The sequence below is a fragment of the Chiloscyllium punctatum genome, chromosome 21 (genome assembly GCF_047496795.1).
Source record: "Chiloscyllium punctatum isolate Juve2018m chromosome 21, sChiPun1.3, whole genome shotgun sequence".
Lineage (NCBI taxonomy): Eukaryota > Metazoa > Chordata > Chondrichthyes > Orectolobiformes > Hemiscylliidae > Chiloscyllium > Chiloscyllium punctatum.
The window spans coordinates 20,524,250-20,550,854 of record NC_092759.1 but is presented as its reverse complement, the minus strand read 5'-3'; the positions used below and the strand labels follow the sequence as shown (position 1 = coordinate 20,550,854).

The window sequence follows — 26,605 nt, the reverse complement described above, 5'->3', positions numbered from 1 at the left end:
TCAGGCGCCATTTGAGAACACGACTGACAGCAAACTGAATACCCATCGCGCATCTCTTTCACACGTCCATGACACGAAGTTAAGTGCAAAATGAAGTGTGAAGAGGATAGAAGGAGACTACAAAGGGATAGAGTTGGCCAAACTGTGACAGATAGAGCATAATGATACAAAACTGTCCATTTGGCAGGAAGCATAAAAAAAGGCATATGATCTAAACGGTGATGGATTGCAGAACTCTGAATGCAGAAAGATCTGAGTACCCCAGTACATGCCTGGAATTCAGGTACAGCAAGTAATGATAAAAGCTAACAGAATGCTATTGTTTACTGTGAGGGGAATTGAAAGATGTAGGAAACTTAGGATTCAGTTGTACAGGGTATTGTTGAGATTGCATTTGGAATAGTGTGTACCAAATTTGGTCACCTTATTTAAGGAAGACTGAAAAGTGTACTGGAGACTGATAACTGGAATGGATGGGTTGTGTTGTGTACAGATCGGACAGGAAAGGGTTTGCACCTGATGTGGTCGGCTGGGTCAGAATTACTTGATTGAAACATATAAAGATGGTGAGGGGTGCTGACAGGGTGAATGGGGAAAGGATGCTTATTAAGATGGGAGAATCTAGGACAAATGTCACTTTTTAAGACCAGTTAAGACAGAAGTAAAGAGAAGTTGTTTCCCTCAGAGCATGGAGTCTTTGGAAGTTCTTGCCCTGAAAAGATGTTGGAAGCTAGATTCTTGTTAAACAAGGGGGTAAAAAGGGGGAAATGTGGACTTGAAGTTACAATCAGATTAGCTACGCTGGAGCAGACTCGAGGAGCCTGTTCCTGGTCCCTCCCTCCCTATAAATCACTGCCTTTGACAGCTGAGCCATTATGGAGATAAGGCAGAAACTACTGCAGAGTCATGAAACATACTGAACGGCCCAGGACTGAAGTTAATCAGCTGTGTTCCATGAACAAGGAGTTAAGATTAGTTTATCTGGGAGTTATTTTCACTGGTGAGATCAAATTCACTTCGCAAGCCGATTATACACTTAGCGTCTCTGGTGTCAGGTACAGTTTTCACACAAGTTTGTAATCGTTGAAAACAGTGTCAATATGAAGCAGAAAGAAATTTACCTGGCCATCAGATCCTAACAAGCTGGGTTAGTATTACTTGTTCTCAGAATGGACGACCACGAACAAGGTTGAAAGGGCAATTTGTAATCCCAAACACTACCCTCTTCCATCAGAGGGAAGGGAGCATGCTCTGTCCTTTCAGAATCCCTTTGGGAGGCAGGCAATTCATGACCGTGAGTAGGAGCAGGCCACTTGGCCCTTCTCCACCATTCAATATGATCACTGCTGGAAGGGCTACATGGATGTTTAGACTCTGTTTGTCCGACCTATTCTTGTACCCATACACACTCCCACACTCCACCTGCTCCTGTACCCATTACAGATATTTCTATTCGGAAGTACCAAATGGGAAAATGGAAGGTTGGTATCTCCTGCGCTGCAGAGAATGAATCAATTTTTTGTCACAAATCCAAGAGCAGAATGGTATGGTGGTCACTTCATGGTTACACATGGTGATAAAATTTTGAGAGCTTTGGAGAGGCACGTTGGCACCTTTGGGTTTCTGAAATACTGCCTAACTAAAGTTTTCCTAATTCAGTTAACATTTGTCACAGAATGGAGACAAGTGGCAATTGTATTTAGACCTCCAGAAAACTTACAAGTCCAGGCCAGTTCTCTCCTTTCTTTAGAGTCACAAAGAGATGGCACAAAATGTTTCGGGAGAAATAACTCCCAAGTCAAGAGAAAAGCCTCAGTCCAACTGATAGGCTATTGAATTGTGGATCGTTGTGGTCAGCAACAATGCGATATTATCACCGCACAGTGGCTCAGTGGTTAGCACTGCTGCCTCCCAGCGCAAGGGACCAGGGTTTGATTCCAGCCTCAGGCAAATGCCTGCATGGAGTTTGCACATTCTCCCTGTGTCTGCATGGGTTTTCTCTGGGTGCTCCAGTTTCCCTCCCACAGCCAAAGCTGTGCAGGTTAGTTGGGTTAGCCATGGGAAATCCAGGGTTGGGGGGAGGGGGGGTCTTGGTGAGATGCTCTTTGGAGGGTTAATGGGCCTGCTATTCTATGGCGATTCTATAATCACCAAACAACATAAGAAAGTGACTTCATTCCACCCTCATGGTTCGGACTCTCTATGCACAGTACTTGTTCCTTTTTTGTTTGTTTCTTACCTGTATTTTTGTAAATGAATGGGTGCATTCAGATTTAAAGAGGATATGGTTTAAGTTCACTTATTAGTAATTAATAATTGGTTTTCCTAGTAGTTAACAAATACCTGGTTAAACAAATAAGTTTTGTGTCCTTATTTATTAATGAAGCATGGTGCTTCTTTTAACTCAGATAATGGTCACCACAAGTTAACCATTCACATGATTAAACTGGCTATTTATACATGTGGGACAGTTGATGAAAAAGTTAGTGTGAGTTCCAGCATGCTTTTCAATCAAAGCAGTGACATTGCTGATCTGATTGTGGCTTTGACTCCACATTCCTGCCTTCCCCGACAACCTTTAACTGCAATATTACTCAAGAATTTAACACGGTCCAAAAATTATTAAAAATACTTAATGACCCTGCCTCCATCTCTTGGAGGAAAAAGTGCCATAGATTGGAGAGGCTCAGAAAGGATATTTCTTTTCAGCTTCGTCTCAAATGGGAGACCCCTTACATTTTAAATTGTGCTTGGTTGTTCAGGTCTCTCTCCTTGCTACATCCATCCTGTTGAAGCCCTTCAGGCACTTGCATGCTTCAGTAAGATCACCTTATGACCCTCTAAATTCCAATGGATTTAGGACCGATTTGTCTAACTGCTCCTTGTATGATTAAGCAAAGTTCCTGAGGAATTGTTACCAAGGGTTCAGGTACATAATGTTTTGAAGTCTACATCACATATAGACAGGGCGGTTAAAAAGGTGGTTAGCACACGTGCCTTCATTGCTCCGACCTTTGAGTAAAGGAGTTGGGAAATCATGTTGAGGTTGTACAGAACATTAGTGAGGCCTGCTGTGGGATACTGTGTCCAGGTCTGGTCACCCAGTTATAAGAATAATATTAAGCGGGAGACGGTTTAGAAGAGATTTACCAGGATGTTGCCAGGAATGGAAAGTTTGAGTTATAAAGAAAGACTGGGACTTTTATCACTGGAGCGCAGGAGGTTGAGGGGTGACTTTCTCGAAGTTTGTAAAATCCGGAGCTGTATCGGTAGGATTGATAATAGGTGCCTTTTCCCTAGGATAGGTGTTAAGTTTGGGATTATGGCCAGCATGGACTGGTTGGACCGAAGGGTCTATTTCCGTTCTATGACTCTATGACTCCGAGCGAGTGGGTAAACCATGACAGAGTCTGAACAAGATCCTTAGGGTGCTGCAGTCTTTCAGTACTTACCCAGGAGACAACCCTCCCGTTGAAACAAGGCAGCTTTGCGTTGTCATCAGAGATTTCTTCTTTCACAACACTGAAAACCAAACAAAGATCAGAATGAAATGCTGTTCGCTCACGGCTGGCATTTTGGGGGAGCAAACGTTTTCTGACAGGAAACAAGAGAATTCTTCAATAAAGTTTCATTTGAAATAGAGCAATAATCATAAGACACCTTGACTCTCCCAGCTCTCTCACACTTCTACATTTTTAATAAAAGACTTGTATTTATATAGTGCATTTTACAATCTCAGGATTTCCCAAAGCTTTCTTTATTTACAGTTAATAAGTGTGCTGGTTGATCAAATATTCCATGTAATTAAGATGTCCACATAATCAAGGTGAAAACACACACTAAGTAATAGAAACATAATGCAGGGGATATACACTCCACTGTTATAATTTATTGACATCATAAATCACTTAATAATCTAATTCTGCCTTAAACTTACCAGCAGAGAGCCTTCTCACTCTCACCCTCAACTGACGACTCAGGGATCGTGATAAAACAGTGAGCTCCTGGTTTCTCAGATACATAATTTGTGCCGGTTTATCAAGAGTGCCAGTCCGTAAGGAGCCAGTTAAAACATAGTTTGCTATTCATCTAATGTGTTGTCACTGTTGGAAACTCAACAGCCAATTTGCACGTAGAAAGCTCCCATAAACAGCAATGTGATAATGACAAGGTAAATTAACACTGGTTGAAGGTTTAAAAACTAGCCAGAGTACAGGAAGAACGGAGGAGGAGATGAGATCCCAGCATTGTGCCTCATGTGAATATCAGCAGCGCTGCACTTCTGGGAGCTGAAATTTTGGGGTTCTCTGTAGCCAGATATAAACTGACAGCTTCCTGATCCGCAGCAAGGCTGTTCTCACTGGATCACAGCTGGCATGGTGACTCTACGAATTGATCCAAGCAGCAGAATAATCCATTCCCCCTCTTGGATGGTGGACACACTCCACTGCCTGTTGGTGGGACATTGTATAGGAAGCCCACCCAGGCAACACGGAAAAAAAAATCTTCACTGCTGCGGAAGTCTGAGTAACAAACTGCCCAAGAATAAGAAACCCTTTGCCAAAGACACAAAACAAAAGGAGCAGAGTCTCTGCTGAGGACAGCACTGAAAGTTATGCTCCTCTGGAACACTTTTCTCCCTCATTTCCATCAGTGAGCTGCTTTCCTGCACCAAAGGAGTAGCAGAATTGTATCTGATGGCAAGCGCAGAGTCATTTGGCTGCACTCCAATGTTACAACTGTGTAAACAGAAACGTTTATATTGGCTGAGTAATACGTGTGCTGTGGGGGGCTAGTTGAAAAGAAGGGCTCATCTATTATTTGTCATACTGAGTATTGCAAAAATATCATGAAATGGACGTGAGAGCATACAAATTACAAGCAGGAGGCTATTCAGTCCTTTGGACCTGCTGTACTGTTCAATACGATCATGGCTGATTGAATTACTCCCATTCCAATGACCTGAAACAACCTTTCACCCTCTTGCCTACCAAGAATTTATCTCTTGCTTAAAAATATTTAAACACTCTTCTTCTCATTAATCCTTGCCTCTTGGGGGAAGAGAACGGCAATGACTTACAACCTTCAGAAATAAATTGCCACAAACATTGAACTCACTTTTAAACAGATATGCCTAGTTCTGGAGAGAATATCATTTCCACATTCGTGGTCAAGAGCTCTCAAAATGTTTCAATCTTGTTATTTTTCGAAGCACCAATTGAAAAAAGGCTAGTCAGTCCAATCTCTTCTCATAAGACAACTTGCCCATAGTGCAGGTTCATAGCTCCTTGGAAGTGGAGTCACAGGTAGATAAGATAGTGAAGAAGGCGTTGGGTATGCTTTCCTTTATTGGTCAGAGTATTGAGTACAAGAGTTGGAAGGTCATGTTGCGGCTGTACAGGATATTGGTTAGGCCACTGTTGGAATATTGCGTGCAATTCTGGTCTCCTTCCTATTGGAAAGATGTGGTGAAATTTGAAAGGTGTCAGGGAAGATTCACAAGGATGTTGCCAGGGTTGGAGGATCTGAGCTATAGGGAGAGGCTGAACAGACTGGGGCTGTTTTCCCTGGAGCATTAGAGGCTGAGGGGTGACCTTATAGAGGTTTATAAAATCATGAGGGGCATGGATAGGATAAATAGACGAAGTCTTTTCCCTGGGGTGGGAGAGTCCAGAACTAGAGGGCATAGGTTTAAGGTGAGAGGGGATCCATATAAAAGAGACCTAAGGGGCAACTTTTTCACACAGAGGGTGGTGTGTGTATGGAATGAGCTGCCAAAGACACTGGTGGAGGCTGGTACAATTGCAACATTTAAGAGGCATTTGGATGGGTGTATGAATAGGAAGGGTTTGGAGGGATATTGGCCGGGTGTTGGCAGGTGGGACTAGATTGGGTTGGGATATCTGGTCGGCATGGACGGATTGGACCGAAGGGTCTGTTTCCACGCTGGACATCTCTATGACTCTATGGCTGGTCTAGTAAACCTTCTTGGAACTGTTTCTAACAGATTTGTATCCTTCCTTAAATAAGGTCAAATCACATGACATCAGGTTTGTTTGAAATCGTAAGCTTTTGGAGTGCTGCTCCTTGGTCAGTTGATTTTTAATTTTCTTGTAATTATGAATCGATCAGAGGTCATCCCTTCACTTGCTCTTCAGCTGTTGACACTTTACTCATACTGTTTGACACATCTGATCACCTGCAGAGACCGATTCTTCAGCCAGTCGACACTCCATTCATACCATTTGTATTTATCTTTTGAAACTCTTAATTACCTGGAATTGTCTGACCACTATCTCTCTGTATAAAAATGCTGTGCCTGTATGACTCTCTCCACTTCACCTGACAAAGGAGCAGCGCTCTGAAAGCTTGTGATTTCAAATAAATCTGTTGCAATATAACCTGGTGTCTTGTGACTTCTGACTTTGTCCACCCCAGTCAACACCAGCATCTCCGCAACATAAATAATGTGACCAACATAGTGCACAGCACTATAAATGTGGTCTCACAACTCTCCTGGGTAACTGAAGCATAACTTCATACTTTAGCATTCAGTTCCCCTAACCATAAACATTCTATTAGCTTTCCAACAACTTGCTTTATCGGCATGCAGCATTTTGCTGTTCATGTTCTACAATGCCCAGATCCCAGTGTACCTTAGAGCTCTGCAATTTCTCACCATTTAGACAGAATGCCTCTTTGATAGTCTTTGGGCTGAACTAGATAGTATCAAATTTTTGCACAAACCACATTTACCGGATTTTTGTCTGTTCACTATATCCCTTTGTTGCTTCCTTATGTACACTTTATAACTTACTTTCCTATCTATCTTTGAGCTCCCAGCAAACTTAGTAATCATATCTTTGCTCCCTTTATCGCAGGCATTTATATCAATTGTGAAAAAACTGCATGTTGGCTCAGTAATTAGCACCGCTGCCTCACAGTGCCAGGGACCTGGGTTTGATTCCACCCTTAGGAATGGAGTCTACGTGGAGTTTGCACATTCTCCCCCTGTCTGCATGGGTTTCCTCCAGGTGGTCTGGCTTCCTCCCAGAGCCCAAAGGTGTGCAGGGTAAGTGGACTGGCCATGCTTAAATGTCCAGGAATGTGCAGCTTAGCCATAGGAAATACAGGGGTAATGGGGTGGGTCTGAGGGTCGGTATGGACTCAATGAGCCAAATGGCCTGCTTCCACACTGTAGGCATTCTATGAAAAGAGTTGAGGTCCAATACTGATCCTTACTGCCAACCAATGACCCATTTTTGCCTACTTTGTCTCTTGTTAACCAGCTAGTCTCCTGTCCTTTTCTCAATGCAGGGATCCTCTCTGGTCGACACATTCTTTCCACCTTCACCATTTGTACCTCCCTGAGGAAACTGGCCTTTGTGAACCAGTGCTCTGCCTTCTTTGAGCACCACCGATTGGGCGAAGATGGCGGCGCAGTAGTAATTTCACTCGACTTACAAAACAGAAGTCCAGGCTAATGCTGGGGATCATGGGTTCAAATACCACAGCAGCTGGTGGAAGTCAGCTAATAAAACCGTGGAATAATGACCACCACATAATGGCAATAACTGTCAGCAATTGATGTAAAAACTCATCCTTACCCAGTCTGGCCTCCATGTGACTCCAGACCCATAGCCAATGTGGCCGACTCTTAACTGCCACCTGAAACGGCTGAGCAAACCTCTCAGTTAAAGGGTCATTAGGGAAGGCAGCAATGCCAAAAGGCAACGAAACAACATTAGTCAGGAAGCTCACAGAGAATGCAGGCATCCTGGCACTCTTAAACCCTGTTTGAAAATCATCTCAAAATCAAACTCTTCATTCAAGTGATTTGTTACATTCCTTGATCTTTCCTGCTGGCTTACCGAAATGGAGACAAACACAAGATATGTGCAACTGCAGAACAATAGGTGTACAAATGCAAGCTGCTTGCTAAACTTTGCACTGCAGCTACACCTCACAGCGGGGCTGGGATTTTGCCTTTCTCTGTGAAGTGACGAGCAACATTGCCTTCACCCCCGAACCACACTGGAAAGTACAACCTCTGCTCTGTACTGACTTGGTTGATCTTTAAAAATCACACAACACCAGGTTACAGTTCAACAGGTTTTAGTATAAATTCTATGTCTTATGATGCTGCCCCACTAGCTACCTAACGAATGCTCAAAGAAGCCTGTTGGGACTATAACTTGGTGTTGTGTGACTTTTAACCTTGTCCAGCCCAGTCCAACACCACATTATTGATTCATCTTGACTGAGGGTGAGGTGGATGGATTGTAACGATCCTCCTGGGGCACTGGAAACAGTCAGTCCGGGTTCTGACTTATAGCTGGGTGACCGCAGTCAAAGAGCCTGCCAGTTTCCAACCTGAACCCTCAGCTAGGGCCAGTCAGAAACGGCTCGATTAGAGTCTGTGGAACCACACTCCTGCAGTCCCGAGAAAGGCTGGAAGACAGGGGTGCAGAGTAAGGAAGTCAGATCTCCGGTGATGGGGTCAAGGTGACTCAGACTGAACTCCACATTGGAAGCTGACCGCCTCGTTACACTGAGAGCTGACGGGGTTAACAAGCCCTGCTCACTTCACAAACCTAGCGCAAAACCAAAACGATTAAACAGTTCGACGAGAGCCAAATATCAGCGATGCTCATAAATAGCAAACCCACCGTGCCCTCCCCCCACATTCCCTGGGGGCTCAAGTCTTCAGATGTTTAAGCACACATCAGCACAGATAGTCATTCAGCAGCTCAGAATACAAAGTGGAGCCATTGAAAATGCAGTCCTTTCAGCAGCGATAAGCTGGAATGTACAAAGTGCTCTCTAAGGCCATTCACTGCAGGCTAGGGTTGGCGTTTAATTAACAAGAGGCCAAATTCCTGCTTGCGGATAGGCTCCTGTCTGCTTTCCAAACAGCCACAGGCTCTGAAGGAGGTCTTGTTCAGAGGGGGCAACACAATGCTTGAACTAACAAGCTGCTTAATATTCAGAGTTCAATCAGCCCAGCTAATCAGCTTGCGAAAGGAACAGGATTCACTAACAAGGGAACAGTCACACAATCCCCCATCCTGCTGTACGGAGTGTTCAGGCCAGCCCAACGGGTGGGGGAGGGTGAGAGTGAGAGACTGCAGCTTTCACACACATCTTGGTCAGTCACAAAGATGCGTACATCTCCCAAACTGGGCTTCCAGCCCCTCAGTGTTCTGCTGATCCTGAGATCAGTTTCCAACCACGTATTCAATTCAATTCACAGAAATGTCACAGAACTATGACTCTAATCCCTACAGTAGAGAATGAGGCCATTCAGCTCATCAAAAGCCACCCCCAAAGTCATATAACACTGCTGGCATTTTGTTTTTACCATGGCTAACCTGGAAACTATGGACAACTTAGCACAGCCAATGCACCTAACATACACATCCCTGGACATTATGGGCTATTTAGCACTGTCAATCTACCTAACCTGCACATAGGACGGCACGGTGCCTCACAGCGCCAGGGACCCAGGTACAATTCTGTGTGGAGTTTTGCACATTCTCCCCGTATCTGCGTGGATTTCCTCCCACAGTTCAAACATGTGCAGGTTAGGGTGAATTGGCCATGGAAAATTGCCCACAGTGTTAGGTGCATTAGTCAGGGGTAAATGTTGAGTTGGGGAATGTGTCTGGGTGGGTTGCTCTTCAAAGGGTCGGTGTGGGATGTGTTGGGCCGAAGGGCTTGTTCCCACATTGCAGGGAATCTAATCTAGTCTAATAACATTATGGAGTTCTGAAAAAGGGTTACAACCAAAACATTGCCTTCTCCACATCTGATGCTGCCATGCTTGCTGCGTTCTTCCAGCCTCTTGCCTGTTGACTATGGGCAACTTCACACTGCCAATCTCTGGACACTATGGACAACTTAGCACTGCCAGTCCACCTAACCAACACATCCCTGGACACTATGGGGAAATTTGGCACTGTCAGTCCACATAACCAACACATCCCTGGACATTATGGACAATTTGGCACTGCCAGTCCACCTAACCAACACATCCCTTCAGGACCTTAACTGTTCCAAACACCAATCACTTCCAGCTGCACAATACACGAGATCTCTGTGGTCCTCCAATCTCAGCTTCTCGAATATCCCAATTCCCACCGCATCATCATTAGTGGCTGCGGCTTCAGGCGCCTGACTTCCAAGCTTTGGAATTCCCTTCCTGAACTTCCTGAAACGCAATGTCCTTGACCAAAGTCTTTACCATCTGTCTGAATACAGGCTTATGCGGTTCAGTGTCACATTGCGCCCTATTGGTGAGGCACAATTTAGACCATTTGATTACATTATGAGTCATGTTATAAACACATGTTGTTATTGTACCTCGAGAGAGCGTTCCCAGCTGTTGAATACTTGGTGGTCCAACTCAATAATAATTTTTAAAGACCTAGGACTGCCACTGGGCACAGGTCTGTCAGTGTATAACACTGGGCTACGGTACTGGTGGGGACAGGTCTGTTACTGTATAACACTGGGGTACAGTACTGGTGGGGACAGGTCTGTTACTGTATAACACTGGGGTACAGTACTGGTGGGGACAGGTCTGTTACTGTATAACACTGGGGTACAGTACTGGTGGGGACAGGTCTGTCACAGTATAACACTGGGGTACAGTACTAGTGGGGACAGGTCTGTCACTGTATAACACTGGGCTACGGTACTGGTGGGGACAGGTCTGTTACTGTATAACACTGGGGTACAATACTGGTGGGGACAGGTCTGTCAGTGTATAACACTGGGCTACGGTACTGGTGGGGACAGGTCTGTCCCTGTATAACACTGGGGTACAGAACTGGTGGGGACAGGTCTGACCCTGTATAACACTGGGGTACAGTACTGGTGGGGACAGGTCTGACCCTGTATAACACTGGGGTACAATACTGGTGGGGACAGGTCTGACCCTGTATAACACTGGGGTACAATACTGGTGGGGACAGGTCTGACCCTGTATAACACTGGGGTACAATACTGGTGGGGACAGGTCTGTTACTGTATAACACTGGGGTACAGTACTGGTGGGGACAGGTCTGTTACTGTATAACAATGGGGTACAGGTCTGTCACTGTATAACACTGGGGTACAGTACTGGTGGGGACAGGTCTGACCCTATATAACACTGGGGTACAATACTGGTGGGGACAGGTCTGTTACTGTATAACACTGGGGTACAATACTGGTGGGGACAGGTCTGTCCCTGTATAACACTGAGGTACAGTACTGGTGGGGACAGGTCTGACCCTATATAACACTGGGGTACAATACTGGTGGGGACAGGTCTGTTACTGTATAACACTGGGGTACAATACTGGTGGGGACAGGTCTGTCCCTGTATAACACTGAGGTACAGTACTGGTGGGGACAGGTCTGACCCTATATAACAATGGGGTACAGAACTGGTGGTGACAGGTCTGTCACTGTATAACACTGGGGTACAGTACTGGTGGGGACAGGTCTGTCACTGTATAACACTGGGGTACAGTACTAGTGGGGACAGGTCTGTCACTGTATAACTCTGGGGTACAGAACTGGTGGGGACTGCTCTGTCACTGTATAACCCTGGGGGACAGGTCTGTCACTGTAAAACCCTGGGGTACAGTACTGGTGGGGGCAGGTCTGTCACTGTATAACCCTGGGGGACAGGTCTGTCACTGTATAACCCTGGGGTACAGTACTGGTGGGGGCAGGTCTGTCACTGTATAACCCTGGGGTATAGTACTGGTGGGGGCAGGTCTGTCACTGTATAACCCTGGGGGACAGGTCTGTCACTGTATAACCCTGGGGTACAGTACTGGTGGGGGCAGGTCTGTCACTGTATAACCCTGGTCTGTCACTGTATAACCCTGGGGGACAGGTCTGTCACTGTATAACCCTGGGGTACAGTACTTGTGGGGGCAGGTCTGTCACTGTATAACCCTGGGGTACAGTACTTGTGGGGGCAGGTCTGTCACTGTATAACCCTGGGGTACAGTACTGGTGGGGGCAGGTCTGTCACTGTATAACCCTGGGGGACAGGTCTGTCACTGTATAACCCTGGGGTACAGTACTGGTGGGGGCAGGTCTGTCACTGTATAACCCTGGGGTATAGTACTGGTGGGGGCAGGTCTGTCACTGTATAACCCTGGGGGACAGGTCTGTCACTGTATAACCCTGGGGTACAGTACTTGTGGGGGCAGGTCTGTCACTGTATAACCCTGGGGTACAGTACTGGTGGGGACAGGTCTGTCACTGTATAACCCTGGGGTATAGTACTGGTGGGGGCAGGTCTGTCACTGTATAACCCTGGGGTACAGTACTTGTGGGGGCAGGTCTGTCACTGTATAACCCTGGGGTATAGTACTAGTGGGGGCAGGTCTGTCACTGTATAACCCTGGTCTGTCACTGTATAACCCTGGGGGACAGGTCTGTCACTGTATAACCCTGGGGTATAGTACTGGTGGGGGCAGGTCTGTCACTGTATAACCCTGGGGTACAGTACTTGTGGGGGCAGGTCTGTCACTGTATAACCCTGGGGTACAGTACTGGTGGGGACAGGTCTGTCACTGTATAACCCTGGGGTATAGTACTGGTGGGGGCAGGTCTGTCACTGTATAACCCTGGGGTACAGTACTTGTGGGGGCAGGTCTGTCACTGTATAACCCTGGGGTATAGTACTAGTGGGGGCAGGTCTGTCACTGTAAAACCCTGGGGTACACAGCTTCTTCCTGTCACAGCTTCAAACACACCCCCTCCTTCCTTGCCCACACATCCCTAGCTCAGCACACTGTGTAGTTTGTTTTAGCAGTAATAATCTAACAGGTTTAAATTAAACAAGGAGCATGCAGTGCTGGCCAGCCTGATAGAAGCCTTCAGAGACCAGTGGGTACCGCTGGAGCTGAAGAGCATCACCATCCTATAGATATAAGTTATTTTGATCCATTCACAAGTTTCCATTAACACTGGAACCTGTTTTTATTAGAGTGCCCCATTCGGGTCTGCTTGACCTGACTTTAGATTTGTAGGAAAAGCACAGAGGCCTGATGACAACCAACCATTTTGAAATGATACGCAGAGTTTGTGTGTGTTTGTGAAGATGAAAGGGTGAGGTGCTGTTGCTCTCACCCCAACACAGAAACCAGTGGATGGTGCGTGAAAACAAAGGTCTTCACCAATAATCAGAGACTTGCACGTGGCAGGATTGCACTTTGTAAGTATCCTGACCGTTAAGCATATTGATTCAAGATAACCGCCAACGAGAGAGGAGACTGATGAAAAATTCAGACAGTGAGTTGCTGTGGGTGACATAGTGGTTAGCACTGCTGCCTCACAGTGCCAGGGACCCGGGTTCAATTCCCACCTCAGGCGACTGTCTGTGTGGAGTTTGCGCATTCACCCCGTGTCTGCATGGGTTTCCTCCGGGTGCTCCGGTTTCCACTCACAGTCCAAAGATGTGCAGGTTAGAGTGGATTGTCCATGCTAGATTTCCCTGGCGTGTCCAGAGATGTGCAGGCTAGGTGGGTTAGCCACAGGAAATGCGGGATTACAGGGACAAGGGAGCGGGGGGTGGGTTTGAGTGGAATGCTCTTCTGGCGCTCAGTGTGGACTCGATGGGCTGAATGGCCTGCTCCCACACTGTAGGGATCATATGATTCTGTAACAGGCTGCCTGGAAGGGCAGATAAAGCAAGTTCAATCGGAATTTTCAAAAGGGAACCAGAAATGTGGGGAAAAAGCAAAGGTGGTGAGGACCGCTTGGATAACCCTGTCGAAGCAGCCTGTGTGCACACATTGGGCCAAATGCTCTGCTCCGTGTGGTGAGATTCTATCTGATGTGGAATACTCGACAGGAGAAACTTTCATGCCCTGTTAACCCGTGTTCGTGAATGGACATTAGTAATACTCGAGAATGACTGTGACTCAGAGCTCGGGGACGAACGATCGTGATCACTGTAGAGCTGCCCAGTTCAGTCACCAATCCTGGTTCAACCCAAAAACCAACCGGATGAAATTCAGGCACAGTTACAGTCAGCCAAACAAGCATCAGACAATGACTGAGACGCCAACATCTGAGACAGGCCAACAATTTACCAGTTGACACACAGCCAGTAGGTTTGTGGAGGTGCTACGTTACAGGGGTTTGTTGGATACAGTTGAACTCCAATATTTGACTGTTTCCTCACAAACTGTGCTTGTGACTATGAACACATTTCAAGATATATTTTATGAAAAGTATAGTTTTGAAATTTTTTAAAAAGTGCCAAGTTGAAAAGACCCACAATTTGAAATATTCTTTCCTAAGTAACAACCTCCAAGGCAGAATAAACCCACTCCTGATCTGATAATATCATAATGCTGCAATCCAGGGCTGAGTGAATGCTGCTTCACCTGAGGCAGTCAAATATTAAACTGAGAGCCCCTGTGGCAAGCACACAACACAGGGCAACTTCCCCCGCTGTACTGGGCCGAATGTCAATGCCTTAACTAACATCACAAACGCAGATTGATTATTGTTATAGAGCTGCTTCACGGTAGCCTACTGTGTACAAACTAGGTAGAAGTGGGTCCTGCAGATGCTGGGGATTAGACTCAAGATTAGAGTGGTGCTGGAAAAGCACAGCAGGTCAGGCAGCATCCGAGCAGCAGGAAAAATTGATGTTTCAGACAAAAGCCCTTCATCAGGCCTGTCTCCTACATTTCCTATTTTACAACAGTGACTACATTTCAAAAAACATGTACAATTCTCAGAGAATCGATGCAAGAAGAACATTTCCTGCTGGCGGGAGGGTGGTGGTGGGGGAGAAACATTTAGAACCAGCGGACAGAATAATGGCCAGGGCTTTAACGACTGAGATGAGGAGGAATGTCTTCACACAGCAGATGGTGAATCTTCACAACTCTCCAACCAGAGGAGTTTATTTAAGATACTGTCTCACTGTAGTTCAGGATGATCAGATAAGCCATGATGGGCTGACTGGTTTACTTCTCCTACATCTCATTAAGGGATATGGGCATGGTGTAAGAAAATGGCGCTGGTGTACATTAGCCACAATATCACTGAATGGCAGGACAGGCTCAAAGGGCTTTCTCCTGCTCTCGATTCACAGGAGGCTCACTGGCAGTAAGACACTTTGGGATGCTCTGAAGTCAACGTGGTACAGTGGCAAGGCAAGATCTGCCTCAACATGTTTCCATGATTTGGAGGTGCTGCTGTTGGACAGGGGTGGACAAAGTTAAAAATCTCCCAACACCAGGATACAGTCCAACAGGTTTATTTGGCAGCACTAGCTTTCTTCAAACCACCCAAAACAGCAGCAGTGCTCCGAAACCTAGAGCCTCCAGATAAACCTGTTGGACTATAACCTGGTTTAGATCAGAGTGGTGCTGGAAAAGCACAGCAGGTCAGGCAGCATCCGAGGAGCAGGAAAATCAACGTTTCGGGCAAAAGCCCTTCATCAGGAACCTGATGTTGGGTGATTTTTAACTTAATGTGTCAGTCACATGTGAATACAAGGCTGAAAAATGAAGTAAATATTTAGGACAGTGTGTCAGGAAATTCTTAATTACAGAAAGATTGAACAACTGTCCCACAGGTAGAAAGGTAACTGAGGCTAGGACACTACAATGGGACTGGATTCTAAAAGGATGGGATTGAATCAAATTAAGATTGCTTTCAGCCAAATCTGTTTATTTCAATCCCTGACCAGACGGGGAGATAATGATCACGTGCTCCCTATTCTTCCAGTTGACCATTCCACTTTGCTCAGTAGTATAATCACTGCTTGAAGATTTCTGTAAACCCTGGGTTAACTCCATGTTCTGTGCAAGCATGGGAGGAGCACTCAGGACACAGATTCTGTCTTTATCAAGGGGGAAAGGGATCTACCAAACACAGGCAAACTGGTTCCAGCACTCACATTAGGGGACTGGATTTTCACCTCTGCCACCTGAGCTTTCTCCCACTCCAGGTAAATGGAATGAATCTCCAATCTCTCGGAGCGATATGGGTCTCAACTGTCAATGACCTTTGCCAACCCAGCCAAGCTTACTGAGTGGAGGCAAACGGCACAAAATTCGGAAAAATTAAACTCGCCAGAATCTGCAAGTGCTGCTAGAATTCAACATCCTGCCCTTCGGGGTGTTGGAATTAATAATTCATGCACCCTAGCAAGTTCATCCATACCCTGCACTCAATGTGTACCTAGGACCTACACAATTAACATAGGGCCTGAGGTAGTGCTGGAGGACAGAGAGACCTACGGGTTCAGGTACATAATTCTTTGAAATTTCTGTCACAGGCAGACAGAGTGGTTAAGCACGCATGCCTTCATTGCTCAGCCCCTTTGAGTGCAGGAGTTGGGATGTCATGTTGAGGTTGTTCAGGATGCTGGTGAGGCCTGTCCTGGAGTACCGTGTGCAGTTCTGGTCACCCTGTTACAGGAAGGAGATTATTAATCTGGAGAATGTTCAGAAGAGATTCACTGGGATGTTGCCAGGAATACAGGGCTTGAGACATAGAAATAGGCAGGAAAGGCTGGGACTTTTTCATTGGAGCATAGGAGGTTGAAGGGTGATGTTATAGAGCTTTATAAAATCATGAGAGGCAGAGATAAGGTGAGTGGCAAGGATCTTTACCGCAAGGATTTCAAGACTAGGAAGCATATTTTAAGGTGAGAGGAGAAAGGTTTTAAAATAGACATGGGGGGGCAGAGATTGGTTCATGTGGAATGAACTTCCAGAGAAAGTGGTGGATATGGGTGCAGTTACATATTAAAAGACATTTGGATAAGACAATGAATTGAAAAGCTTTGGAGGGATATTGGGTAAGCGCTGGCAGGCAGGACTAGTCTAGTTTGGGTACAAGGTTGGCATGGACTGGCTGGGCCAAAGGGTCTCTTTCCAAGCTGTATGACTCAGAGTAACATTGTTTTCCAGACCTACGCGGTATCTTTGCTCTGCACCAGGGCACCCCACCCCTCCAACACAGCCTACAAACGCAAAATACTGTAGAGGTCAGAATTCTGAAATAAAATTCAGCAATTGCTGGAGAACCTCCAGGGGTCTGGCAGCATCTGTTTGGATCTGAGGGGAAGGAAACAGAGTTAATGCTTCAGATCAAACACCGCTCATCAAGTCTGAAAGAAATCCACTGACCTGTAAAACTGAGTTATAGAGATGTACAGCACGGAAACAGACCCTTCAGTCCAACTTGTCCATGCCCACCAGATATCCTAACCTAATGCAGTCATTAGGCCAGCACCCGGCCCATATCCCTCTAAACCCTTCCTATTCATAGACCCATCCAGATGCCTTTTAAATGCTGTAATTGTACCAGCCACCACCAGTTCCTCTGGCAGCTCAGTCCATACATGCACCACCCTCTGCATGAAAACCTTGTCCCTTAGGTACTTTTTATATCTTTCCCCTCCGACCCTCTAGTTCTGGACTCCCCCATCCCAGAGAAAATATCTTGCCTATTTATCCTATTCATGCCCCTCATGATTTTATAAATCCTCAAACGCTCCAACCCTGGCAACATCCTTGTAAGTCTTTTCTGAACCCTTTCAAGTTTCACAACATATTTCCGATAGGAAGGAGACCAGAATTGCACATAATATTCCAACAGTGGCCTAACCAATGTCCTGTACAGTCGCAAGATGACCTCCCAATTCCTACGCTGAATACTCTGACCAATAAAGGAAGGAGTATTCAAGTCTGGGTATTGTCCAGATCTTGTTGCATTTGGACATGGACTGCTTCAGGATCTGAGGAGTGGCAAATGGTGCTGAACATTGTGCAATCATCAGCAAACATCCCCACTTCTGACCTTATGATGGAGGGAAGGTCATTGATGATGCAGCTGAAGAGGGTTGGGCCTAGGACACTACTCTGAGGAACACCTAAGATTGGTAAAGTTCTGACTGCATGACTATTAACTCCTCCACCTGCTCCTGTCCAACCAAAACCAAAAACTCCACCAACTAAAGCATCAAATGGAAGAAAAGATGTCACCAAAAAGAGCTCTGTGACTATTTGTGGAGGCAGAAGAGATTCGAGGCTTCTAGCAGTCTCAACATCCAAACAGAATTAGCTCACGTTGTTCTCAGTTCTCATAATCCTTGCATTCCCCAGTAACATCCCTAAGTCAAACACTTTGGGACATCTGAACTAATGTAGACACACTTATGAAAGTCAAGCTCTCTGGTGAGTCTCAATTTTACAAATTTCAAAAGTGCTTTTGAGGAGGAGGGCAGGAAGAAACGGGTGCAATGTGTTCGGGGAAGGGAGTCAAAGGGGCTGCAAACTCTTCAATTTGAGAGACTGAACAAACATCCCTGCATTCAGGACAAGAAAATGAAGCAGGCTGATGTTGTAAAAAACTTGAAAGGGTTCAGAAAAATTTGCAAGGATGTTGCTGAGGTTGGAGCTACAGGGAAGAGTCTGAATAGGCTGGAATTATTTCCCCAGAGCGTCAGATAGCAAGGGGTGACCTTATATGGAGCAACCTGGGTTATTCAAACACTAATTATCCGAATTTTGGATTCTCCAAACAAGATCTCAAAGTCCCGATGCTTGGGTAAACTGTGCTACCTGAACATTCAATTATCTGGACAAAATACTCCCCCACCTGTGGCGTTCAGATAATCGACGTTGTCCTGTAGAGGTTTATAAAATGACAAGAGGCATGGATAACATGAACAGCCAAGGTCTTTCTCCCCTGGTGGGGAAGTTCAAAACTGGAGGGCAGAGATTTAGAGTGAGGGGAAAGATATAAAGGAGACCGAAGGGGCAACTTTTCACACAGAGGATGCGTGGAGTGAGCTGCCAGAGGAAGTGGGGGAGGCTGGTACAATTGCAACATTTAAAAGGCATCTGGATGGGAATATGAATAGGAAGGGTTTAGATGGATATGGACCAAATGTTGGCAAATAGGACTAGACCAATTTAGGATAACTGGTCAGCACGGACAAGTTGGATCATAGGGTCTGTTTCTGTGCCGTGTAACCCTACGCTGTGGTGTGCTCCAAGAATATAGCACTCTTGTTTACCCATGATGCTCATATGCTCTGCACAGACTTAAAAATCAATTGCTGAAAAAACATTTGCAATATCGTTCAGCTGAATGGCTGCCTCCCGGGCCTGGCACAGACGCCTCCTGCAGAGCTAGGGCCCATTGCTGACTGGAAGCATGGTCTGCTGCACTCAACTTTTACTCCTGGAATGTTGGGCATTTTATTTCTCTATGGTCTAAAATCTTGTAGCTAAAGAAGCTGTGCCGAGGTACTTTTGTATCTAAGTTGGTGCTGCAACTACTGAGGTATAAACTTTTCACTATACTGTACTCATTGAGTATATGTGACAATAAAAGGCTATGCTATTCGATTCTGCACAGAGAAATGCCCAGATTCTGGGCCTCGCCCAAGTACCCTGAACACTAGAGCTCCAAAGGCTTGTACAACAAGTGACTCCCTCCCTGGGTTCTCCCTGTTGAAAAGCAGAGAGGGACATACATCCAGTGAGGAACCATGACAGAGTACTGCAGGAGCAGCTTCAAGTTCCATCCCCACTAGCTTCTCACTCGAAAGACAGACAAAAACAAAAAAAAACACTGTTCTGCGGTTTGGCCAAAAAAAACCAACTGGAAATCTTGAACGCTGCGGCTCAGAAATGTCACTGCCTTGCTTTCCGTCAGCCGAAGCAAAAATGTGTAGTGAGCAGTCAATCTGAGGCGTGACTGGAGAGGCAGTACTGAACGAGAGGAAACTTTTCCAAGCACAACGTGTACCGACTCCAGAGAGAAAGCAGACCAGCGGCTTGTTTGAAATTGCTGCGTTTCATCTCAGTTTCTACAGACTCCACAGAGTCCAAGCATGTGACAAGGCAAATTAATTACCCCTTTTCAACCAGCAACAGTCACATGTACGCAGAATGTTTACAGCTGAGAGTTGGTGGGGGTGGGATAAAGCAACAAGGAAGCCAGTGACTCCCTCACAAAGTAAAGATATGTTTCAAAGGGTAACACTAGTTACGACCGGCTTCGATACGATTAAGTAACGGTGGAGGACAGTCACCCAGAAAGGTGAACCACTGGATTCCAATGTGCCTGGTTTGGATCTGTGGATGCCGACTAAACGTCAGAAAACTCAAAAGTTGCAAGACTGCATTTTGGCCGGATTTCAATAAAGTTTTGCAGAGAGAGAGAGAGAGAGAGAGAGAGAGAGAGAGACAGACATAAACAGATTCCTTTCTGCCACTTTTTTTTTGCCAGATCCAATTCACTTACAGCATTCAGACACAAAGCAAAACAGTGCTCCACCCACCCCTCCTCCGAGAACTACGACACATTCTGGGGACAAAGTGTCAGAGGCAAGAGAACGAGAAGGAAGTGCCAAGGAGGGAGACAACCGGCAACATTTGTAATTCTAAATGGTGGCAGGAGTAGGGGTGGCGGAGGGGAGAGAGAGAGAGAAAAAGAAAAGCAAGATCGTGGAGACAAAACAGATCCACGGACACTCCTACTGGCAGCATGGAGCAGTCAGAATTCGAGACAGTAACACCCTCTAGGTTCCAAGGGAAAATTACAAGAAAAATACGAGAGATGAGAATGCAATTTGCCAGTAAGATGGAAACATTTAAATTGGAAATCTCTCTCCCTCCTGCGACCACCACCACAGGGTACAAACTCCAAGTAAAACATGAGAAACAGCATTTAGTTTTTGCTGCTCTCGATAGGATTAAGGTGAGATTTCAGCTCAGAGAAAGATGCAAAGTTTCCAGAGCAGGGAAGTTTTAAGTGGATCCAGATTTGATCCGCTCACACGGAGACTTGGGGGCGTTTAAACACTTACAATTTGCTGGCAGCAGGCAGACACACACACACAAACAAAAAAAGCGAGGGCCCAGATACCCCCTCAACACCACCACCACACTTCACAAAACACAAGGAAAGGGATTAAATTCGCTAAGATATGAAAATAAGGGCCCAGAAAATGGAACATCTGGAAACTTTCCTTTCGAATCCCAAAGGGACACATTGAGGAATTTCAAAACGGAGAAGGGAGGGGGGAACAGAAACAGAAAAAGAAAGAGGAACAGAAGAAAAATTGAAAGGAAGGAAAACCAGTGGGGGAGCTGGGGGGTGGGAAGGACGGGTGGCAGGATGGTGAGGACAGGGGGGGGAGCTGGGGGAGAGTTGTGGAGGGGAAAAGGGCAGGGGGACACGACACGTGGAAGGGAGGGGCGACACGGGGAAGGGGGGGCGACGCGGGGAAGGGGGGGGCGAGGCGGGGAAGGGGGGGGGCGAGGCGGGGAAGGGGGGGGGCGAGGCGGGGAAGGGGGGGGGCGAGGCGGGGAAGGGGGGGGGCGAGGCGGGGAAGGGGGGGGGCGAGGCGGGGAAGGGGGGGGGCGAGGCGGGGAAGGGGAGGGGGGCGAGGTGGGGAAGGGGGTACGAGGCGGGGAAGAGGGGACGAGGCGGGGAGAGGGGGGACCAGGGAGGGACTAGGCAGGGACGAGGGGGGGACGATGCGGGGAAGGGGGGGGGAACGATGCGGGGAAGGGGGGGGGACGATGCGGGGAAGGGGGGGGACGATGCGGGGAAGGGGGGGTGCGATGAGGGGGCGACGCGGAGAAGGGGGGGCCACGCGGGGAAGGGGGGGCCATGCGGGGAAGGGGGGGCCACGCGGGGAAGGGGGGGCCACGCGGGGAAGGGGGGGCCACGCGGGGAAGGGGGGGCCATGCGGGGAAGGGGGGGGCCACGCGGGGAAGGGGGGGGGCCACGCGGGGAAGGGGGGGGCCACGCGGGGAAGGGGGGGGCCACGCGGGGAAGGGGGGGCCACGCGGGGAGAGGGGGGGGCCACGCGGGGAGAGGGGGGGGCCACGCGGGGAGAGGGGGGGGCGACGCGGGGAGAGGGGGGGGCGACGCGGGGAAGGGGGGGGCGACGCGGGGAAGGGGGGGCGACGCGGGGAAGGGGGGGGCGACGCGGGGAGAGGGGGGGCGACGCGGGGAGAGGGGGGGGCGATGCGGGGAGGGGGGGGCGACACGGGGAGGGGGGGCGACGCGGGGAACGGGGAAGGGGGTCGACGCAGGGAACGGGGAGCGACGCAGGGAACGGGGAAGGGGGGGGCGATGCGGGGAACGGGGGGGGCGACACGGGGAAGCGGGGGGGCGACACGGGGAAGCGGGGGGGGCGACACAGGGAAGCGGGGGGGCGACACGGGGAAGGGGGGGGCGACACGGGGAAGCCGGGGGGGCGACACGGGGAAGCGGGGGGGCGACACAGGGAAGCGGGGGGGCGACACAGGGAAGCGGGGGGGGCGACACAGGGAAGCGGGGGGGCAACATGGGGAAGGGGGGGAGAGCGATGTGGAGAAGGGCAGGAAGCCATATTGGGGGGGTGAGGCATGGAGGGATGTTGACGAGGGGAGGGACGATGCAACACCAGCAGTGGGGGCGACGCAGAGAGGGGGGGCAACGCAGGAAAGGGGTGTTGACATTGGGGGGGGGCGATGTGGGGAGAGAGACGGGGCACACATGGGGGGGTGGGGTGGGGGTTGGGGGGGGGGGGGGGGCCACAGGAGACAGAGGGCCACGTTCAGGAGTAGGTTGGGGGGGGTCTTGTGGATGGTGAGGATTAAAGAGAGGGTGGGGGGGGAGGGGGTGAAGGGTGAGGGGTCAGGAGGAGGTGGTCTGACCCCAGGGGGAGGGGGGGGTGTGACGTGTAGGGGGTGGGGAGTGAGATCTCTGGGTGTTAGAGTGGAGGTGGGATCTGTGGTGGGGGGTGAGATGTGATGGGGGGGTGGGGGGTGAGGGGTGTGATGTGATGGGGGGGGTGGGGGGTGTGATGTGATGGGGGGGTGGGGGGTGTGATGTGATTGGGGGGGGGGTGGCGGGTGTGATGTGATGGTGGGGGGGTGGGGGGTGTGATGTGATGGTGGGGGGGTGGGGGGTGAGATGTGATGGGGGGGGTGGGGGGTGAGGGGTGTGATGTGATGGGGGGGTGGGGGGTGTGATGTGATGGGGGGGTGGGGGGTGAGGGGTGTGATGTGATGGGGGGTGGGGGGTGTGATGTGATGGGGGGGTGGGGGGTGAGGGGTGTGATGTGATGGGGGGGTGGGGGGTGTGATGTGATGGTGGGGGGTGAGGGGTGTGATGTGATGGTGGGGGGTGAGGGGTGTGATGTGATGGGGGGTTGGGGGGTGTGATGTGATGGGGGGGTGGGGGGTGTGATGTGATGGGGGGGTGGGGGGTGAGATGTGATGGGGGGGGTGGGGGGTGAGGGGTGAGATGTGAAGGGGGGGTGGGGGGTGTGATGTGATGGGGGGGTGGGGGGTGAGATGTGATGGTGGGGGGTGAGATGTGATGGGGGGTGGGGGGTGAGATGTGATGGGGGGGTGGGGGGTGAGATGTGATGGGGGGGGTGGGGGGTGAGGGGTGAGATGTGAAGGGGGGGTGGGGGGTGTGATGTGATGGGGGGGTGGGGGGTGAGATGTGATGGTGGGGGGTGAGATGTGATGGGGGGTGGGGGGTGAGATGTGATGGGGGGGTGGGGGGTGTGATGTGATGGGGGGGTGGGGGGTGTGATGTGATGGTGGGGGGGTGGGGGGTGAGGGGTCAGGAGGAGGTGGTCTGACCCCGGGGGGGTGGCGGGGGTGTGATGTGATGGGGGGGGTGGGGGGTGTGATGTGATGGGGGGGTGGGGGGTGTGATGTGATGGTGGGGGGGTGGGGGGTGAGGGGTCAGGAGGAGGTGGTCTGACCCCGGGGGGGGGGGGGCGGGGGTGTGATGTGATGGGGGGGGTGGGGGGTGAGATGTGATGGTGGTGGGGGGGGTGGGGGGTGATGATGGGGGGGGTGGAGGGTGATGATGGGGGGGGTGGGGGGTGGTGGTGGGGGGGGTGAGATGTGATGGTGGTGGGGGGGGGGTGGGGGGTGATGGTGGGGGGGGTGGGGGGTGATGATGGGGGGGGGTGGAGGGTGATGATGGGGGGGGTGGAGGGTGATGATGGGGGGGGTGGAGGGTGATGATGGGGGGGGTGGGGGGTGGTGGTGGGGGGGTGGTGGTGGGTGGTGGAGGGGGGGGTGGAGGGTGATGATGGGGGGGGTGGGGGGTGATGGGGGGGGTGTGATGTGATGGGGGGGTGAGATGTGATGGTGGTGGGGGGGGGTGGAGGGTGATGATGGGGGGGGGTGTGATGTGATGGGGGGGGTGGGGGGTGAGATGTGATGGTGGTGGGGGGGGGGTGGAGGATGATGATGGGGGGGGGTGATGTGATGGGGGGGTGGGGGGTGAGATGTGATGGTGGTGGGGGGGGTGGGGGGTGATGATGGGGGGGGTGGGGGGTGATGATGGGGGGGGGTGGGGGTGATGATGGGGGGGTGGGGGGTGATGGTGGCGGGGGTGTGATGTTATGGGGGGGTGGGGGTGATGGTGGGGGGGGTGGGGGTGATGGTGGGGGGGGTGGGGGTGATGGTGGGGGGGGTGGGGGTGATGGTGGGGGGTGATGGTGGGGGGGGGGTGGAGGGTGATGATGGGTGGGGTGTGATGTGATGGGGGGGGTGGGGGTGATGGTGGGGGGGGTGGGGGTGATGATGGGGGGGGTGGGGGGTGATGGTGGGGGGGGTGGGGGGTGATGGTGGGGGGGGTGGGGGTGATGGTGGGGGGGGTGGGGGTGATGGTGGGGGGGGTGGGGGGTGATGGTGGGGGGGTGGGGGTGTGGTGGGGGGGTGGGGGTGATGGTGGGGGGGGTGGGGGTGATGGTGGGGGGGGTGGGGGGTGATGGGGGGGTGGGGGGTGATGGTGGGGGGGGTGGGGGGTGATGGTGGGGGGGGGTGGGGGGTGATGGTGGGGGGGGTGGGGGGTGATGGTGGGGGGGTGGGGGGTGATGGTGGGGGGGGTGGGGGGTGATGGTGGAGGGGGTGTGATGTGATGGGGGGGGGTGGGGGTGATGGTGGGGGGTGGGGGGTGATGGTGGGGGGGGGTGGGGGGTGATGGTGGCGGGGGGTGTGATGTGATGGGGGGGGTGGGGGTGATGGTGGGGGGGGTGGGGGGTGATGGTGGCGGGGGTGGGGGTGATGGTGGGGGGGGTGGGGGGTGATGGTGGGGGGGGGTGGGGTGATGGTGGGGGGGGGTGGGGGGTGATGATGGGGGGGGTGGGGGGTGATGGTGGGGGGGGGGTGTGATGTGATGGGGGGGTGGGGGGTGATGGGGGGGGTGGGGGGTGATGGTGGGGGGGGTGATGGGGGGGGTGGGGGTGATGGTGGGGGGGGTGGGGGGTGATGGTGGGGGGGGTGGGGGGTGATGGTGGGGGGGGTGGGGGTGATGGTGGGGGGGGGTGGGGGTGATGGTGGGGGGTGGGGGTGATGGTGGCGGGGGTGTGATGTGATGGGGGGGGTGTGATGTGATGGGGGGGGTGGGGGTGATGGGGGTGGGGGGTGGGGGTGATGGGGGGGGGGGTGGGGGTGATGGTGGGGGGGTGGGGGTGATGGTGGGGGGGTGGGGGTGATGGTGGCGGGGGTGTGATGTGATGGGGGGGGTGTGATGTGATGGGGGGTGGGGGTGATGGGGGGGGGGGTGTGATGTGATGGGGGGGGTGGGGGTGATGGTGGCGGGGGTGTGATGTGATGGGGGGGTGGGGGGTGATGATGGGGGGGGTGGGGGGTGATGGTGGGGGGGGGTGGGGGTGATGGTGGGGGGGGTGGGGGGTGATGGTGGGGGGGGTGTGTAGGTCTGATCTCTCCCCCCCCCCCCCCCCAGGCCTCGGGCCCTGATCTTACCCGAAGTCCTGGTCCATGGATTTGAAGAAGAATTTGTAGTTGGGTTTGTTCAGAACCAGTTTGAAGTCGGCCAGCGTCACCCTGTCGGCGGGTAACTGCAGCTTCACCAGGTACGGCGTCTCCTCCTCGTCCATGTGGTAAATTATTTTAGTCTCGGCCATTGCGGCGGCGGCGGCGGGGCTCGAGCTTCACTCCCTCCGGATCGAGCGCGCCCCTCACCCCTCAGAGCCCCCCGCACCACCGCGCCTGCGCGGGCCCCGCCGCTGAGATTCCACCGCGCCTGCGCGGGCCTCGCCGCTGAGATTCCACCGCGCCTGCGCACCCTTCACTCAGCGGGTTTCACTGCACCACCGCGCCTGCGCGCCCCTCACCCAGCGGATTCCACTGCACCACCGCGCCTGCGCGCCCCTCTGACGCCACCGCGTTCACCCTCAGATTCCACCGCGCCTGCGCGCCCCTCATGCCCCAGCTGCCCGCACGTCCGCGCCTTTCACCAACCCCAAAGATCCCCGCACGACCGCGCCTGCGCGCCCCCCGACACCCCGCCCCCCCGGACAACCGCGCCTGCGCGCCGCCACTCTGTGCGCCTCCTCGCCCCCTGGTGTCCTATACTACTGCGCACGCGCCCCCACTGCTTCACAGCGCCTCCGCGCGCCCTCATCTCCGCGACCCCGAAACCGCCGCATCCTTTACCGATCCGCTCAGAGCGCATGCGCACCTATTCAAGTTCTCTCCGTCCCTGGGTTCGAGTGAACGAGGCGGAGCCACGCATTGTGACGTCTGCGGATTTATGAATATTAATCATGCCGCCATAGGCCGTT

General features: G+C 51.2%; 1 protein-coding gene across 2 annotated transcripts in view; it reads right to left on the bottom strand.

The window, feature by feature from the left end:
- The window catches only part of dvl2 (dishevelled segment polarity protein 2), a 52,572-nt gene extending 26,546 nt beyond the window's left edge, over positions 1-26,026 (bottom strand). Inside the window, exons 1-2 of one of the 2 annotated variants that reach the window (XM_072591688.1) lie at positions 25,785-26,026; positions 3,453-3,522 (exon numbers count right to left, since the gene is read on the bottom strand). In XM_072591688.1, coding sequence (XP_072447789.1) covers positions 3,453-3,522; positions 25,785-25,945 — 231 coding nt within the window. In that variant the 5' untranslated portion in view covers positions 25,946-26,026. Of the gene's footprint in view, positions 1-3,452; positions 3,523-8,669; positions 8,777-25,784 lie in introns of those variants that run through there. The other variant, XM_072591689.1, reaches the window with a different exon arrangement.
- Positions 26,027-26,605: the final 579 nt, after the last annotated feature.